The 19,465-nt window shown below is 41.8% G+C and overlaps 1 protein-coding gene across 9 annotated transcripts in view; it reads left to right on the top strand.

Moving 5' to 3' along the window:
• Dnai4 (dynein axonemal intermediate chain 4) overlaps window positions 1-19,465 on the top strand; it is an 88,905-nt gene that overhangs the window by 33,944 nt on the left and 35,496 nt on the right. For 4 of the 9 annotated variants that reach the window (XM_087549124.1, XM_087549122.1, XM_087549126.1 and 1 more), the window contains 2 exons: window positions 2,552-2,684; window positions 14,883-15,077. In XM_087549124.1, coding sequence (XP_087405250.1) covers window positions 14,903-15,077 — 175 coding nt within the window. In that variant the 5' untranslated portion in view covers window positions 2,552-2,684; window positions 14,883-14,902. 9 annotated transcript variants of the gene reach the window in all.

Here is a 19,465-nt window from a genome sequence, read left to right as displayed (position 1 = left end):
TGACCCACAAAAACATACAAGTTTTAAATCATATAATATAAAGTATGCCACAGTCAAATTTAAAAAACTCTATTGTGAATTATGTCTTAGCAGACTATTTGGTAATATGTATATGCTCACATGATATAAGCTGAGGATATATAGTTCATGCACGCACAGCCAGGATAAGATAGGGAACACTTCTAATTTCTTAGATACCCTCACATCACAACCCATTCAGTTTGGATACCCACTAGGCCCAGGAATGTAATTTGAAATAGTTTCTAAAAGAAATTAGAAAAATTTTTAAAAATGGCTTATAAAATTGGTAAGCCATGATCATTATCTGTTACTTCATCTTTAGCATGACACTAGAGCTTATACGTTTTGTTTTGCAACAACTATACTGAGGTATAATAGATACACACAAACTGAACATATCGGTTGGGGGAGATAGCATGATATCATAGCTTGCACAAGATCTGACTTTTTGATCCTTACAAACCCATGTACAAATTCCAGGCATGGTGGTAGCATGCTTATCAACCTAGCACAGACAGGAGGGTCCCTGGGGCTCACTAAATCAGGCTAACCTTACTGGTGAATTCTGGGTGCATAAGAGGACCTCTCTGCCTCTCCCTTCCTCTCTCCTTCTCCCTCTCCCTCCTTCTCCCTCTCCTTCTCCCTTTCTTTCTTTCTCTGGTGTCTCTCTGTCTCTGTCTCTGTCTCTCTCTGTCTCTCTCTCTCTGTGCGTGCGTGTGTGTGTGTGTGTGTGTGTGTGTGTGTGTGTCCAGGGTTTTTTTTCCCATTTTTTATTGGTTATTTTATTTATTCACATTACAAATGTTATCCCCCTTCTCGGTTTCCCCTCCACAAATATTCTATCCATACCCCACCGCCACTTCTATGAGGGTGCACCCAACCCCACCCCCCACCTGATCCCCCTAGAATCCCCCCATGCTGGGGCATCCAGCCTACACAGGACTTCTCCTCCCATTGATGCCAGACATGCCATCCTCTGCTACCTATGCAGCTGCAGCCATGGGTCCCTCCGTGTGTATTCTTTGGAGAAGACCTTTCTTAAAGGTGCTAGACATTGTTCTTTAGAACATCTGAGTTTGTCCACATACATTAACATGCACAGACACTACCTTAACATGTATACATTAAAACAACCCACATTTGGCATGACAGTTCTAGCACTGGGGAAGGTGAAGGTAAGAGGACCAAGAAATCAAAATTACCTTTGAGCACATAATTAATTTGAGCCTAGCCTAGGCTACATGAGACCCTATACCAGAGACAAAACCAAGTCCTGAACATATTTGTTATATACAGCTTTGTGGATTAAACTTAGTCAAGTGATCAAATATGATAATGGCTCACATGTAACCACGTATTCCTATGCCAAACTTACTAAAATTTCAGTTAAATGGTAGAAAAATACATAATTCAATTTTCAAAGATTATATCCTCATCAATTTGTCAAAAATATATCCAGAACTTATTCTAGGAACAACTTTGTAAAAACTACGTTATTAGCTATCTATCTTATTGTGAAATTTAATATTATTATTCATTGAAAACAATCATTAGATACCAAAGAGCCATGTCTTCCACCCCTAATCTCCCTCTCCCTTCCTCCCCTTCTTCCCCTTCCTGCTCCTCCTTCTCCTCTTCTCCTCCCTCTCCTCCTCCCCCCTCCTCCCGTTCCTTTTCTTCTCCCTCTTCTCCATTATCTTACTCTTCCTCCTCCTCTTCCTCCTCCTCCTCCTCCTCCTCCTTTTTACTGAGAACCTTGATTTTCTATTGAGTGGTTCGCAAGGGAAGTGCCTATATTTACAAGGCCCAGATTTCATCTCTATTTTTGAGGAGACCGTTCTTTATTAAAGCATCTTTCTTAATCACAAAACAAAAACCCTGCATCACCCTTTAACTGAAAGCTTGGTAGGGTCAGCAGTAGCAGTGTAGTACCAAAGGACAATAATATTGCCACAAAAATCAATAGCAAGGAGGTATGGGGGCTTTTGAAGTTAGCATTTGAAGATCAATGACATTTCCAATCTATATTTGGTCGCCATTGCCATATTTGATGATTTGACTAAATTTAATTAGGTTTTTTGATAATGTCATTGCCCCAACAACAGATGCAATGTTTTTACCTAAATAGTTGTTTAGGGAACTCTACTGAGTAAAAAGGAGTGAGATATTTCCCACAAGCAGATCTGTAAAATACAAGTTGTGTGTCAGCCGCTAGCTAACTAGTCCAAACCTGTTTCCCATGACAGCCCTGCAGGGACAGGCTGATGAGTAGGAAGGAGGGAGGAGCAGAGGGAGAGTGAGGGTAACCTGAGGCTGGCCCAAAACGCAGCACCTCTTGATGCTAAGAGGCAATTCGGGGTCTCCGGGGGGTACCCCCATGAAATATTTTTTTGTTATTTTCCTGCTAGTGCTGTTAAAATTAACATGCTTTTAATAGAAACTCATTTTATAGTTTTCTATGACCAGTTATATTCAAAACCGTAATCTTAGAATTCACTTTAAAATCCTTTTACCGTTTCTGTCTGTTTAGGTGTAATGGCCACTACCTGGGATTTGTATGATTCTTTCAACATTCCAGAAGCTTCGCTAGCAGCAAAACGATCTGCATATTTAAGTAAAGCAAGTTTACTTGTTAGAGACCGGGATCCAAAAATACAAGGAAAGTACCATGGGCAAAAGCCAGACCGCATACATTTCCTGCTTTGCAGGCGTCCTCCCAGGCCATCCCACACCTTCTCCACAGAACACAAGAAGTGCTCAACCCAGGGACTAAGCTTTTATGTTCACAGTGCCCTGCATTCTGAGTGGGAAATTAAGTCTTCTGTTTGTTTTTTTTCTTGGACGCCTGTCTGGAGTTTGTTGTTTTGAGTCAGGACCTGGAACCAACTGGCCTCGAATTCACAGAGGTCCTTGCACTCAGACTGAGTGCTGCGATTAAAGGCATTTTTATTTTTTTTTTTAATTAACTTGGTTATTTCTTATATACATTTCGAGTGTTATTCCCTTTCCCGGTATCCGGGCAAACATCCCCCTCCCCCCTCCCCTTCCTTATGGGTGTTCCCCTCCCAACCCTCCCCCCATTGCCGCCCTCCCCCCACCAGTCTAGTTCACTGGGGGTTCAGTCTTAGCAGGACCCAGGGCTTCTCCTTCCACTGGTGCTCTTACTAGGATATTCATTGCTACCTATGAGGTCAGAGTCCAGGGTCAGTCCATGTATAGTATTTAGGTAGTGGCTTAGTCCCTGGAAGCTCTGGTTGGTTGGCATTGTTGTTCATATGGGGTCTCGAGCCCCTTCAAGCTCTTCCAGTTCTTTCTCTGATTCCTTCAACGGGGGTCCTATTCTCAGTTCAGTGGTTTGCTGCTGGCATTCGCCTCTGTGTTTGCTGTATTCTGGGTGTGTCTCTCAGGAGCGATCTACATCCGGCTCCTGTCGGTCTGCACTTCTTTCCTTCATCCATCTTGTCTAATTGGGTGGCTGTATATGTATGGGCCACATGTGGGGCAGGCTCTGAATGGGTGTTCCTTCAGTCTCTGTTTTAATCTTTGCCTCTCTCTTCCCTGCCAAGGGTATTCTTGTTCCCCTTTTAAAGAAGGAGTGAAGCATTCACATTTTGATCATCCGTCTTGAGTTTCATTTGTTCTAGGTATCTAGGGTAATTCAAGCATTTGGGCTAATAGCCACTTATCAATGAGTGCATACCATATATGTCTTTCTGTGATTGGGTTAGCTCACTCAGGATGATATTTTCCAGTTCCAACCATTTGCCTACGAATTTCATAAAGTCGTTGTTTTTCATAGCTGAGTAATATTCCATTGTGTAGATGTACCACATTTTCTGGATCCATTCCTCTGTTGAAGGGCATCTGGGTTCTTTCCAGCTTCTGGCTATTATAAATAAGGCTGCAATGAACATAGTGGAGCACTTGTCTTTTTTATATGTTGGGGCATCTTTTGGGTATATGCCCAAGAGAGGTATAGCTGGATCCTCAGGCAGTTCAATGTCCAATTTTCTGAGGATCCTCCAGACTGATTTCCAGAATGGTTGTACCAGTTTGCAATCCCACCAACAATGGAGGAGTGTTCCTCTTTCTCCACATCCTCGCCAGCATCTGTTGTCCCCTGAGTTTTTGATCATAGCCATTCTCACTGGTGTGAGGTGAAATCCCAGGGTTGTTTTGATTTGCATTTCCCTTATGACTAAAGATGTTGAACATTTCTTTAGGTGTTTCTCAGCCATTTAGCATTCCTCAGCTGTGAATTCTTTGTTTAGCTCTGAACCCCATTTTTTAATAGGGTTATTTGTTTCCCTGCGGTCTAACTTCCTGAGTTCTTTGCATATTTTGGATATAAGGCCTCGATCTGTTGTAGGATTGGTAAAGATCTTTTCCCAATCTGTTGGTTGCCATTTTGTCCTAACCACAGTGTCCTTTGCCTTACAGAAGCTTTGCAGTTTTATGAGATCCCATTTGTCGATTCTTGATCTTAGAGCGTAAGCCATTGGTGTTTTGTTTAGGAAATTTTTTCCAGGGCCCATGTGTTCCAGATGCTTCCCTAGTTTTTCTTCTATTAGTTTGAGTGTGTCTGGTTTGATGTGGAGGTCCTTGATCCACTTGGACTTAAGCTTTGTGCAGGGTGATAAGCATGGATCGATCTGCATTCTTCTACATGTTGAGCTCCAGTTGAAACAGCACCATTTGCTGAAAATGCTATCTTTTTTCCATTTGATGGTTTTGGCTCCTTTGTCAAAAATCAAGTGCCCATAGGTGTGTGGGTTCATTTCTGGGTCTTCAATTCTATTCCATTGGTCTATCTGTCTGTCTCTGTACCAATACCATGCAGTTTTTATCACTATTGCTCTGTAATACTGCTTGAGTTCAGGGATAGTGATTCCCCCTGAAGTCCTTTTATTGTTGAGGATAGCTTTAGCTATCCTGGGTTTTTTGTTATTCCAGATGAATTTGCAAATTGTTCTGTCTAACTCTTTGAAGAATTGGATTGGTATTTTGATGGGGATTGCATTGAATCTGTAGATTGCTTTTGGTAAAATGGCCATTTTTACTATATTAATCCTGCCAATCCATGAGCATGGGAGATCTTTCCATCTTCTGAGGTCTTCTTCAATTTCCTTCTTCAGTGTCTTGAAGTTCTTATTGTACAGATCTTTTACTTGCTTTATTAAAGTCACACCGAGGTACTTTATATTATTTGGGTCTATTATGAAGGGTGTCGTTTCCCTAATTTCTTACTCGGCTTGTTTCTTTTTTGTATAGAGGAAGGCAACTGATTTATTTGAGTTAATTTTATACCCAGCCACTTTGCTGAAGTTGTCTATCAGCTTTAGTAGTTCTCTGGTGGAACTTTTGGGATCACTTAAATATCCTATCATATCATCTGCAAATAGTGATATTTTGACTTCTTCTTTTCCGATCTGTATCCCCTTGACCTCCTTTTGTTGTCTGATTGCTCTGGCTAGAACTTCAAGAACTATATTGAATAAGTAGGGAGAGAGTGGGCAGCCTTGTCTAGTCCCTGATTTTAGTGGGATTGCTTCAAGTTTCTCTCCATTTAGTTTAATGTTAGCAACTGGTTTGCTGTATATGGCTTTTACTATGTTCAGGTATGGGCCTTGAATTCTTATTCTTTCCAGGACTTTTATCATGAAGGGGTGTTGAATTTTGTCAAATGCTTTCTCAGCGTCTAATGAAATGATCATGTGGTTTTGTTCTTTCAGTTTGTTTATATAATGGATCACGTTGATGGTTTTCCGTATATTAAACCATCCCTGCATGCCTGGGATGAAGCCTACTTGGTCATGGTGGATGATTGTTTTGATGTGCTCTTGGATTCGGTTTGCCAGAATTTTGTTGAGTATTTTTGCGTCGATATTCATAAGGGAAATTGGTCTGAAGTTCTCTTTCTTTGTTGTGTCTTTGTGTGGTTTAGGTATAAGAGTAATTGTGGCTTCATAGAAGGAATTCGGGAGTGATCCATCTGTTTCAATTTTGTGGAATAGTTTGGATAATATTGGTATGAGGTCTTCTATGAAGGTTTGATAGAATTCTGCACTAAACCCATCTGGACCTGGGTTCTTTTTGGTTGGGAGACCTTTAATGACTGCTTTTATTTCCTTAGGAGTTATGGGGTTGTTTAACTGGTTTATCTGCTCCTGATTTAACTTTGGTACCTGGTATCTGTCTAGGAAATTGTCCATTTCCTGAAGATTTTCAAGTTTTGTTGAATATAGGTTTTTATAGTAAGATCTGATGATTTTTTGAATTTCCTCTGAATCTGTTGTTATGTCTCCCTTTTCATTTCTGATTTTGTTAATTTGGACGCACTCTCTGTGTCCTCTCGTTAGTCTGGCTAAGGGTTTATCTATCTTGTTGATTTTCTCAAAGAACCAACTTTTGGTTCTGTTGATTCTTTCTATGGTCCTTTTTGTTTCTACTTGGTTGATTTCTGCTCTGAGTTTGATTATTTCCTGCCTTCTACTCCTCCTGGGTGTATGTGCTTCTTTTTGTTCTAGAGCTTTTAGGTGTGCTGTCAAGCTGCTGACATATGCTCTTTCCTGTTTCTTTCTGCAGGCACTCAGCGCTATGAGTTTTCCTCTTAGCACAGCTTTCATTGTGTCCCATAAGTTTGGGTATGTTGTACCTTCATTTTCATTAAATTCTAAAAAGTTTTTAATTTCTTTCTTTATTTCTTCCTTGACCAGGTTATCATTGAGTAGAGCATTGTTCAATTTCCAAGTATATGTGGGCATTCTTCCTTGATTGTTATTGAAGACCAGTTTTAGGCCGTGGTAATCCGATAGCACGCATGGGATTATTTCTATCTTTCTGTACCTGTTGAGGCCCGTTTTTTGACCAATTATATGGTCAATTTTGGAGAAAGTACCATGAGGAGCTGAGAAGAAGGTATATCCTTTTGCTTTAGGATAGAATGTTCTATAACTATCCGTTAAGTCCATTTGGCTCATGACTTCTCTTAGTCTGTCTACATCTCTGTTTAATTTCTGTTTCCATGATCTGTCCATTGATGAGAGTGGGGTGTTGAAATCTCCCACTATTATTGTGTGAGGTGCAATGTGTGTTTTGAGCTTTAGTAAGGTTTCTTTTACATATGTAGGTGCCCTTGTATTTGGGGCATAGATATTTAGGATTGAGAGTTCATCTTGGTGGATTTTTCCTTTGATGAATATGAAGTGTCCTTCCTTATCTTTTTTGATGACTTTTAGTTGAAAATTGATTTTATTTGATATTAGAATGGCTACTCCAGCTTGCTTCTTCTGACCATTTGCTTGGAAAGTTGTTTTCCAGCCTTTCACTCTGAGGTAATGTCTGTCTTTGTCTCTGAGGTGTGTTTCCTGTAGGCAGCAGAATGCAGGGTCCTCGTTGCGTATCCAGTTTGTTAATCTATGTCTTTTTATTGTGGAGTTGAGGCCATTGATGTTGAGAGATATTAAGGAATAGTGATTATTGCTTCCCGTTATATTCATATTTGGATGTGAGGTTATGTTTCTGTGCTTTCATTCTCTTTGTTTTGTTGCCAAGACGATTAGTTTCTTGCTTCTTCTAGGGTATAGCTTGCCTCCTTATGTTGGGCTTTACCATTTATTATCCTTTGTAGTGCTGGATTTGTAGAAAGATATTGTTTAAATTTGGTTTTGTCATGGAATATCTTGTTTTCTCCATCTATGTTAATTGAGTGTTTTGCAGGATACAGTAACCTGGGCTGGCATTTGTGTTCTCTTAGGGTCTGTATGACATCAGTCCAGGATCTTCTGGCCTTCATAGTTTCTGGCGAGAAGTCTGGTGTGATTCTGATAGGTCTGCCTTTATATGTTACTTGACCTTTTCCCCTTACTGCTTTTAATATTCTTTCTTTATTTTGTGCGTTTGGTGTTTTGACTATTATGTGACGGGAGGTGTTTCTTTTCTGGTCCAATCTATTTGGAGTTCTGTAGGCTTCTTGTATGCCTATGGGTATCTCTTTTTTTAGGTTAGGGAAGTTTTCTTCTATGATTTTGTTGAAGATATTTACTGGTCCTTTGAGCTGGGAGTCTTCACTCTCTTCTATACCTATTATCCTTAGGTTTGATCTTCTCATTGAGTCCTGGATTTCCTGTATGTTTTGGACCAGTAGCTTTTTCTGCTTTACATTATCTTTGACAGTTGAGTCAATGATTTCTAGGGAATCTTCTGCTCCTGAGATTCTCTCTTCCATCTCTTGTATTCTGTTGGTGAAGCTTGTATCTACAGCTCCTTGTCTCTTCTTTTGGTTTTCTATATCCAGGGTTGTTTCCATGTGTTCTTTCTTGATTGCTTCTATTTCCATTTTTAATTCCTTCAACTGTTTGATTGTGTTTTCCTGGAATTCTTTCAGGGATTTTTGCGATTCCTCTCTGTAGGCTTCTACTTGTTCTCTAAGGGAGTTCTTCACGTCCTTCTTGAAGTCCTCCAGCATCATGATCAAATATGATTTTGAAACTAGATCTTGCTTTTCTGGTGTGTTTGGATATTCCATGTTTGTTTTGGTGGGAGAATTGGGCTCCGATGATGCCATGTAGTCTTGGTTTCTGTTGCTTGGGTTCCTGCGCTTGCCTCTCGCCATCAGATTATCTCTAGTGTTACTTTGTTCTGCTATTTCTGACAGTGGCTAGACTGTCCCATAAGCCTGTGTGTCAGGAGTGCTGTAGACCTGTTTTCCTCTCTTTCAGTCAGTTATGGGGACAGAGTGTTCTGCTTTCGGGCGTGTAGTTTTTCCTCTCTACAGGTCTTCAGCTGTTCCTGTGGGCCTGTGTCTTGAGTTCACCAGGCAGCTTTCTTGCAGCAGAAAAGTTGGTCTTACCTGTGGTCCCGAGGCTCAAGTTCGCTCGTGGGGTGCTGCCCACGGGCTCTCTGCAGCGGCAGCAACCAGGAAGACCTGTGCCGCCCCTTCCGGGAGCTTCAGTGCACCAGGGTTCCAGATGGCCTTTGGTGTTTTCCTCTGGCGTCCGAGATGAGGGCACAGAGAGCAGTCTCTTCTGGTTTCCCAGGCTTGTCTGCCTCTCTGAAGGTTCAGCTCTCCCTCCCACGGGATTTGGGTGCAGAGAACTGTTTATCCGGTCTGTTTCCCTCAGGTTCCGGCAGTGTCTCAGGCAGGGGTCCTGCCGCTCCTGGGCCCTCCCCGACGGGAGCCCAGAGGCCTTATACAGTTTCCTCTTGGGCCAGGGATGTGGGCTGGGGTGGGCAGTGTTGGTGGTCTCTTCCGCTCTGCAGCCTCAGGAGTGCCCACCTGACCAGGCGGTGAGGTCTCTTTCCCAAGGGGTCTGGGAGCAGAGAGCTGCTGCGGGCCGGGATCCCCAGGAGTGGGACCTCTGGCAAACACAGGACGTGCCCGGTCCTAGATGAACTCTGCCTCTGTGTGTCCCGATCTCACCAGGCAGCTCTCTTGCAGCAGGCAAGTTGGTCTTACCTGTGGTCCTGAGGCTCAAGTTTGCTCGCGGGGTGCTGCCCAAGGACTCTCTGCGGCGGCCGAATTTTTATTTTTTACATCCAGTCTTGTTTTCGTGTTTTTCTCTAGTGCATCTTGGCTTTCTCTCTCTTTCTAAATTTTTCCCATGTATGCATACAGGTTGGTGTATTGTGTGAGTGTTCGAGTTTATGTATGTGTGCACTACACCGGTATAAATGGACGTCAGAGGACAAACTTGGGAGTGGCCCTTCACCTTCCACCCCATTTGAGATAGTCTTCTTGTTGTTTGCTGCAGAGTGCTAGGGCTGGCTGCCTCTAGATTGTCATCTTTAGAACATTAAATCTTCCATTATTTGTTTTCTGGTTTTGTTTCATTTTTATATTTTTGTTGTTATTTTTGGTTTTGTTGTTGGTGGTGTTGGTTTTTTTTTTCTGCCTTCTTGCAAGTTAATCCTTTTTAAGTCACCTTTTAACTTAAGGACATATGTGTATGTCTGTATGTCTGTTCTTCATTTGACATTTGTGCATCTGTTCACTTAGCTACTTATCTGCATATTGTATTATATACACATAACTTTGCAAAGTCCACTGATGTCCACGTGTTACTAGTTCAAGTAAAGATTACCTCTCTGTCTTTCAACTTTCATGTTGGGAGGTGCTTTTGGGTTTTTGAGGCCAGTTTTTGTTATGTACCGTGGCTTGCCTTGAGCCTGTGAGGTGTATGAGGCTGACCTGGAACTTGCTGTGGTCTTCCTGCCTCTGCCTCCTGAGCCCTGGCTTTATAGGTAGGCACGGGTGACCATGCCCAGCACTCCATCCCTTCTCTATGATCGCCTTGTATATTTCTTCTAGATATCAAGGTCGTTTAGATGTTTAGAACTGCATAAGACAATGTAACTCTTTGATTAGAAGTATCTCATTAGTAAACACACTTTATCTGTGTCTACCTGTGTATTGTGTGTGCTTGGATCTGCATGCAAATACTATATTTAGAGGACAAAGGACAACTGAAGGGCTTATTCTTTAGGCACTCTCCATTTTTTTGAAGACTTTTTTTTAAGTGGTTTTGGATTCAACAATTTGACTAAACTGGCTTGCCAGTCAGGGACAGATTTGTCCTGAATTTGGTGTGAAAATCACTAGCTCTTACTGCTTCTGCTGCTGCTGCTGCTGCTTCCTTTAGGCAAGGTCTCATTATGTAACTCTGGCTAGCCTAGAACTCACTATATTGACCAGGCTGGCCTCAGAGAACCTCCTGCCTCCGTGTCCCCAGTATAGGGATTTGAGTTATGCACCACCAAGTTCTGCCTGTACCCAGGTTTCCCACCATGAGCTCAACTCCTCAAGCTTGCAACAAGCACTTTGATAACTGAACCTCAGTTTCTCCTTTTACTGGATATTTTCAATGCAGATTTCTGGGGCGAACAGTTCTTTTCATCCAGCATTCAGAGAACATGCAAGTTCTAGAATCTCCTGTTTCTAATGAAAAGTGTGTTGATATTCAAATATTTTTCTTCCTATAAATATCTTTCCCTTCCGTCGCTGCTTTCAATATTTCCTTTTATCTTCCTGGATATATGTACATGTCTATATTAATGTGTATGTGCATGTGCAGATGTCTATATCCATCTATGGATAAGTCTTTGGTAGTCTATCCATGGTAAGTCTTTGGTGGGTATCGTTAAAGCCTTTCTCTTCAAGGCTCCTTCAGCTTCTTTAGTCCATTTGTTCTTTGTTAAGTTCTGTGCCTTTTCAACTACCATTTTCAGGCGCACTTTCCAGTGACAATCTCTTCCCTCTTTGATAGGCTACTCACCTGAACATGATAATCTCACAGGTCCCTGAGGCTCTCTTCATTATTTTTATTCTGAGTCTATTCTCCTTGGTTTAAAAATTATTTTATTTTAAATTATACATATGCATGGCACTGAGGGCTATGCAGATGAATACAGTGCTGTAGGAGTCCGGAAGAGGACTTTTCATCTCCTCCAGATAGAGTCACAGGCAGTTACACAGAGAGCTGTAGGAGCCACACTTGAGTTTGGTCTTCTGTAAAAGCAGTATGAACTTTAGCCACTGAGCCTTCTCTCCACTTGCTTTTAAGTTAGCTTGCTGCTGTTTGTTTTTATGAGCCAGATGTGGTGGTGCCTGTCTTTAATCTCAGCACTCAGAGGCAGAGGCAGTCAGATCTCTATGAGTTAGGGTTGGCCAGCCTATATAATGAGTTTGAGGACAGCCAGGGCTACATAGAGATACCCTGTCAATAAATAAGTAAATAAATAAATAAATAAATAAATAAAACAAAAGCCCCAGGGTTTTTTTTTTCATTTAACCCATTAATTGAAATTTATGTTCTGAGTGTTTCAGTCCTGTAAGTTTTTTGTTTCATTGCAATGTTCTCTTCTTTGGATGATGCTTTTAGTTGTTCCAAGGATATTCATAAGCCCTGGCAAAGTTGTTTTTTTTTCTTTTTATGATGGCCTCTGTAAATTCTTTGTTAGTTAATTCTAGTCCCTCATCTTGGTGTTCATGTCTACTGATGATCGTCTTTTGTATTTGAGATTTTTCTTTGTTCTTGGTTCAGGGAGTGACTTTCAATTGGAATCTAGATAGAAAGCTTCCATTTTTCTAGGCTTTGATAGTGCATGTGTCGGACAGTAGGAGTTACTGTCTCATGACTGCCAATCAGCAGTAGAGAAGTCCAGGGATTTTGAGACAGGTGCTCACTGCACAGTGCAGGTATCCTGAACTTACTGGTCTTCCTCCTGAGTGCTTGGACGATAAGCATGTTCCACCAGACCCAGCAGAAGACCAGGGCTTTTAGCCCACTCTGTGGCTCCTGAGGGACATGACTGCTGACCTCTGCTGGAAACTTCAGCTCTCTTTATCCTTTTGTGTAGGATTGCCTGTTACCAACTCAACCACATACAGCATCATGGACATGACAAAGCAGAGGCTGTGGTCATTCCTGCTGGGCAGTGGTATAAGTCCTGATTCCTGTCAACTCCAGTGGGCTGAAGGGAAACCCTGAATGCTTGCTGTCTGAGATGTCTCAGCCTCCCCAGTGGGCGTATCTGGCATTCTCGTGCATAGCAGAGATGAAAATTCTGGTCCTCAGCTCTAGCTTCTCTGAATGATGTCAAGGCCTCTTGGTGAGGGTGGAAGCCTGGCTGTCACCTGGCCTTGTGCTTACCCCCAGTTCTTCTGCAGAGCTGCTGGAGTTGACTGACTGTCCTCTAACAGCTTTGTTAAAGCTGCTTCTTGACTCTAAACAAGATGAGCAGGCCTCTTGTGGGCATTTCTGTGTGTTCAGTGTGTTGCCAAGTAACTGTCTTTGTTTGCAGTGTCTTGAATATACAAGTCACCATTGTGCTATCCCTTGAGTTCCCAGGATCCTGAATGAATAATCGCACTTCTCTTCTGCTTTCAAGGGCTCTGCTTATCTTCTATATAAATCTCTCTCTCTCTCTCTCTCTCTCTCTCTCTCTCTTTCTCTGACTGTTCTCATTCAAACCTTCACTATGTAGATATAAAGACAGAGATAGAAGTTAGTTATTAGACTAACTTAAAGGATATGGTCCAAGTGGTCTAACAATAGCTGTCACACAATGGAGAGGCTGACTGCATTAGTTGTTCAGCCTATGATGGCTCAACGGTCCCAATCTGGTGGTGCAGGATCCACGGAGGTTTCCTGGGTGATCTTTAGTTTATATTGGACTCCTGTAGAAGTCCTTTAGATGTTTCTAATTTTGAAGTAATGTCTTAGTAATAGGGTACATGAACGTGCCAACAAGAATGTGGGCAAGCAAGCGAAAAAGCGAAGTTCTCTTTTATGTCGTTTTATCTGGGCTGCCACCAAGATCTCCACCTACATTTATGGTGGGTCTTCCTGCTTCAAATAATCTGAGAAATTCTCACAGGAGTGCCTAGCAGCTTATGTTTTAGTTGACTCCAGACTCAGCCAATTTGATAACCAAAATTAGACATCACTGTTCCCCAAGTTGATACACAGCCCTCCAAATCTGTGATATATTACCATACAGTGGAGGAAAGAATTTTTTATCAGACATGATTACAGACTCATCTCCAAACTGGAAGATTGTCCCAGATAATATTGTTGCCCAGTCTAAACAATCCAACGACACAAGTGACACCCTCCAAGAAGCAGAACTTCAGGATAATCAAACTGCATGGTTTAAGCCATGGAGTTTTCTATAGCAGCCACAAAACTAATTAAGAATAAATGCACACACACACACACACACACACACACACACAGAGAGAGAGAGAGAGAGAGAGAGAGAGAGAGAGAGAGAGAGAGAGAGAGAAAGAGAGAGAGAGAGATGTCAAGTCAGATCTTTGAAGATTGATAATCATTTTATTTCATTGTAAATAGAAAAGTACAGAGAATTACTGCTGTGATTCAAATGTGCCCGCTGCCCCAAAGTTCATTTGCTGGAAATTTAATTCAGAAATGTGTATGTTCATGGTATCTACAAGCGAGCTTTGGGAAAGTAAGTGGAACTGGACGGCATCGTGAGACTAGGGCCCCCATTTCAGATGACTGCTTTCATAAGAGAACACGATTGAGCTTTCATGCTTCACGGTTCTGCCCGTGTCATGCTCCCTCCCATCATGTGAGGGACAGCGGGAGGCCCCCCACGAGCTGGAGCTTCTTGGCTTGGACCTTCCCAGCCTTTGGAACTATAAGAAATACACTTCTTGTCTTTATAAATTACCTAATAGTAGTGATCTTATTTAATGTTTTGGCCTATGTACACAAATGTTCAAAGATATAAATGTGAGTTTTGAGTGCCCATACATGTGGATGCATGCGTGTAGAAGTCCGAGGATAACCTCTGATATCATTGTTCCACACACACTGTCTTCCTTGTTTTTTGAGGTAGAGTCTCTCATTAGGCGGTGGGACTGGACCACCAGGTTAGGCTGGCTAGCCTGTGAGTCCTGGGAATCCCCCTGTCTCTCTCTCTAGTGCTAGGATTGCAGCTATGGCACCCAGCTTTCTACAGAGGTTCTGGGTATTGAACTCAGGTCCCAATACTTGCAAGGCAAGAACTTCACCAACTGAGCTATCTTGCCAGTCACCTAAATTGTAGTTTTCTGATAAATTAACAGAAAATAGGCAGATGTGTGCATATCACCTCGAGATGATTACCGTTTATCCTCAGGGGAAAAGTGCATTTTCTTGGTGGATGAGAAGCGTTCCGAGAGTTTTATATTCTCGTGTTTTCTTTGTGCATGTAAGATTTAATAAATGCTATTAAAGGTGTTGGGAATGGAAGACAGAAATTATAAAACATAATTCAAAAAAAGATCTTTAAACTGTGCGAACCACCTGCTGCTACTTGGCTTTTTTGTGAGTGAGTCGTATTTATATTTACAGACAGCGAAAGCAGTTCCCTAATGGACATAGAAAGTGTAATTCTGGCTAAAAGTCACGAGGATGAAGAAGACAACTCAGAGAAGATACTGAAGTCCGATAAGCTTCATCAGGACTTATTTTACATGGAAAGGGTTCTAATGGAAAATGTGTTTCAGCCGAAGCTCGCAGCCTACCGTCAACTCCCTATTTACAAAGGTATTCATGTTAAGTAATCACGCTTAGACAAACTCAAGTAATTAAAGCAATTAATTGTACCATTAAATATTTCTAAACATAATCTCCACACTAGTAGTCACCTATGCATGTTTAACCATTTACTAACCACCACGAGACATGCGGGTAGGGTAGCCCTAGAGTCTGGACTAGGGAATCCACAGGAGTGTCCCTCAAAGGCGAGACTGACAAAACCTCTACGTTCTCATTTGGTCTTTGTTTCTACATCAGATCAGGCCCTTGGTTTTTTTTTTTTATAGTGTTTCTCGTGTTTGGTCCTCCCTCTTTTACAATGCCATCGAGTCCTCAGGTTCCGGCTGTTTGAGCCTCCTCCCTAATTAGATGACAGGGATATTCAACCCATCATCACTGCTACGTGTTCACAGAATATTTTGTTTCTGCTCTTTACAGATTTGTTTTTTAGTTTTCTGGCTTTCTCAGGTTGGAACCCCTGGACCCTGTACATGTTCTCCCTCTGAGCTATACTTCCAGACCCTGAGTGAGTGTTTTTGGGTTTTTTTTTTTTTGTTTTGTTTTTTGTTTTTGTTTTTTGATTAATTCAGCCTTTCAGCACATATATAAAGTGAAGCCTGTAACGGTTACGGAATGAGGCATTTGAGTCGAAGTCACAGCCATTGAATGCTCTAAATGTTAGCGCCTTCCATTGCTTAGGGGAAGCAACACGTCTCAGAGTGTATTATTCCAGATGTCTGCAGTCTGGGCAGAGAATGTCATTGGGTCGTTTTGAGGTGCTTTGGAATTCATAAACCACTGAAATTTGTTTGGCAGTCAACTTTGGTTTCTTGGTATTATCTTTTCCTGTGATAGCCCCAATTTTCATGAACTCTGTATGCCTAAAGAGTTGTATAGTCGCAATCTAAAGTGTTATAAATAATGGTATTTACAAAGCTAAACTGTCAGTACACTACTTGTTTACTAATTAAAATAACAGAACAAAAACTTTAATGAGATAATATTTACAGGAAGTGGCATGTCTATATTTAAACCATGTTTTTAATATACTTACATTAAGAAAGTTATAACCCTGTAAATAACCCTGATCAACATAGAAATATACCTGTGAACCTTGAAGAATGTCTTGTGTTGGTTGCGTGTAAACATTACCCACCCCCTAGGAAACTGTGGGCTTTGTCTGTAACCACAAGTTAACCTTCCTAGCTCTGGTACATGAGGTAAGTGTATTCACACAATAAATATTATTTTTTGAGCCCGTGGGATGACTCAGCAGGTAAAGGCACTTACCACCCAGCCTGCTAGCCTGAGTTTGATTCCCAGGGAAACACATGGTCGAGAAAACTCACTCTTGCAAATCATCTGGCTTCTACGCACGTGTCCATACACAATATACACATAATCAACGCACACACACATGCAAATAATAAATTCAATAATAAAAAATTAAAATAAACGTGAGTTTAGGTTCCTTTGCTCAGTGTTCCCGAGGCTGAGCTTCAGCTGGATTGGTGGATGGGAACAGTTAATTTCCTTCTAGTGACGCGCTCTAGTGTTAGCTTGAGGTTTCTAAGTGAGTCCTTTGGCAGATGCATTTCAGGTTTTGTTTTTTTTGTTTTGTTTTGTTTTGGTTTGGTTTTTTGGGTTTTTTTTTTTTGTGTGTGAACATGACTAGTCCTGGGTCTTCAGGTAGATGTATGTTCAGTTTTATTTTAGGAACTGTGAAATATTTTCCCAAAGAGTTATAATGTCTTATATTCCCATAAACAGTATAAAAGTGTCCTAGGTACTCCAAATGTTAATTCTTGACACTGGCAATATTTTTTTTAAAAAGTTGGATTAGCATGTTTTATATATTACATCTTTTATTATATTTTATATATGTATATATTTTTATCATATTTACCTCCATTACCCTCTGTTGTCCCACACCCATTGATCACTTCCCCTTTCCCAAATAGCAGTTGTCTGTTACAAGGAGGAAGGAAGCATGAGGTCCGGTCCTTCACTAAGATCTATAGGCAAATATAGATCTAGGGAGGTAGGCAGATTATCTTCATTCACATAACTATTGGGATGCTGACCATACGTCTGTAAACAACCCCTTGCCCATGTAAACAACTGTAATTAAACTCATTGGTACACACACGCACACACACACGCACACACAAACACAGAGACAGAGAGACAGTTAGAGAGGGAGAGATGTAATCCTTTTAATATTATCCTAATGATTATTAATACTGAATACTTACCCATGTGGTTCATTTTGGCATTGTGGTTCATTGTGTCCTTTTCATTTAGTGTTTAACTAGGTCTTTTGCATATACTAAAATTTAGTTCTCTCTCTTTCTCTCTCTCCGTCTCTCCCTCTCTTTCTCTCTCCGTCTCTCCCTGTCTCTCTGTCTCTGTCTCTCTGTCCGCCCCCCCACCTCCCTCCCTCCATGATGTGACAGGCTGCATGGGATGTGCCAGGGCACACAGGTGAAGGTCAGAGGACAGCTTTTATGGGGTCAGCTCTCTCAGGGAATGAAGCTAGGTTTCCTGGCTTGGTGACAAGTGTCTTTACCATCTGAGCCATCTTACTGTTCCTGATGGTGTTCTGTGTTTAGTCCTTGTAGATACAAAAGAACAATTTTAAGGAGGAACAGAGTGTTTGAATTGAGTAAAAGGAAGGGAGTGTGCAGTTGTAACTACTGAGTACCAACAATGTCAAAAGAACAAAGGGAGCCCACAGGAAAGGCACCGGTCCAGAGAGAGGTCAGGGCATGTTAGGAACCATGGAACCCAGAACATTCAGCAGGTTATTGAAGAAGCAGGACAAAGTTGAAGAATTGAGACTTTACGACGTAATGTCAACTATAGTAGTTAAGATTGTGTGATGTCGGTGAGAAGATCAACGAATGGATGACTTAGCAACCTAGACATCTCACAAGCGGACTGATCTAAATAGTCCACTGGTCTTTGGAAAAGGCAATAACAACAGAAAAAAAAAAAAAAAAGACAGTCTTCTTAGAAAACAAGCTACCACATACCAGAAAGTACATCTAACCACAGGCCTTAGAATCCATTAAAAAAAAAACTGAAATAGATTATAGACTCCAATATAAAATGCAAAATTCCTAGAAAATAACATAAATAAAACAGTAGCCTTGGCTGTTAAATGTTATTTAAAGTAAAACCCCCTAAACACAATATATCAAAAAATAATGAATGAGCTAGACTTCTTTAGCAAACACACCACAGAGAGAATAAAAAGACAAATCACTGGAGAAAATATTCATAGAAGACACATCTGATAAACGGTTGCTATCTAAAAATGTACAAAGTTGTCTTCGGACTTAACAATACAGCTTTCTGAGCATCATGCCATGTGCCGGTAATCCCACACTCACAAGGTATAGACAAGAAGGTCAGGAGTTCAATGCTAGGCTGGGCTACCTGAGACCTAGTCTAAAAATAACAACAGGAAACACCAACTCCATAAACGCATGGCTTAAATGAGAAGCTTGATGTGGTGTTCGTCCGCCCTAGCACCCTGTAGGCTAAGGCAGAAGCACCAAGTCTGGGGCTGGAGATGGCCCAGCATGTGGCCCTTCATGCTGGAGGCTTTCCACGGAGATCTCTGATCCAGCTAGGTGCGCATTCAGGTAAAATGGAGAGAACTCCGGGCAGGGAGGGGGAACTGCTCCCTCTGCTGCTGGTGCTGGTCTACTAAGACAGGATGTCCGGCTGGGCTCAACCAGCAGGAGTCTGACTAGCCATGAGGGGTCCAGGGGAGCTTCTGTTGGCGATTTCAGGAGAGCAGATCTCTTCCCCATGGGGTGGTGTTAGAGCTCTTATGACAGAAGTTCTCAGAGAAAGGAGTAATTCCTGCACACCTTTAATCCTTCTGGGCATGATTCTTAAATACAGTTTTGGATGGGTCAGTGTCTGACAGCAGGTACTTCCTATTGGTTTGGCCTGAGAGCTTGGGAAGTCCTCATCTACATATTTGGGGGTGTGGTCCTGCTTCTACATAACTGATCTGTCTTGAGCCTGTGGTCCGTGTTCTCACCTGTGGAGGAGGGGCTTGGGGCATTGCCCCACATGACTGCTCTGTCTCAAACCTCTCTACAGAGGGCTGTGGGGGAGGCTATAGCTACATGAAAGGGTCCTGATCTCCTGGGAGACTGGGAAGCTTCCTGTCATCCCTTAGGGTCCCCAGGGCTTCGACCTATCTTGACCAGGAAATCAGGATTCCTTTCACAGCCCACTGCCCACATCAGCACGTAAGAACAATGGCTGCTTTTTCAAAGGGCCCAGGTTTACATCAATTCCCAGCACTTATATTGTAGCTCACAACTGTCTGAAATTCTAGTCCAGATCTGATGCCTTCTGGTTTCCAACAGCCTTGA

This window comes from Rattus norvegicus, chromosome 5 (assembly GCF_021556685.1).
Source record: "Rattus norvegicus strain SHRSP/BbbUtx chromosome 5, alternate assembly SHRSP_T2T, whole genome shotgun sequence".
In the NCBI taxonomy this organism is placed as follows: Eukaryota; Metazoa; Chordata; class Mammalia; order Rodentia; family Muridae; genus Rattus; species Rattus norvegicus.
Note: the sequence above shows the minus strand (reverse complement) of the source record. Positions and strands in the feature narration are given on the sequence as shown.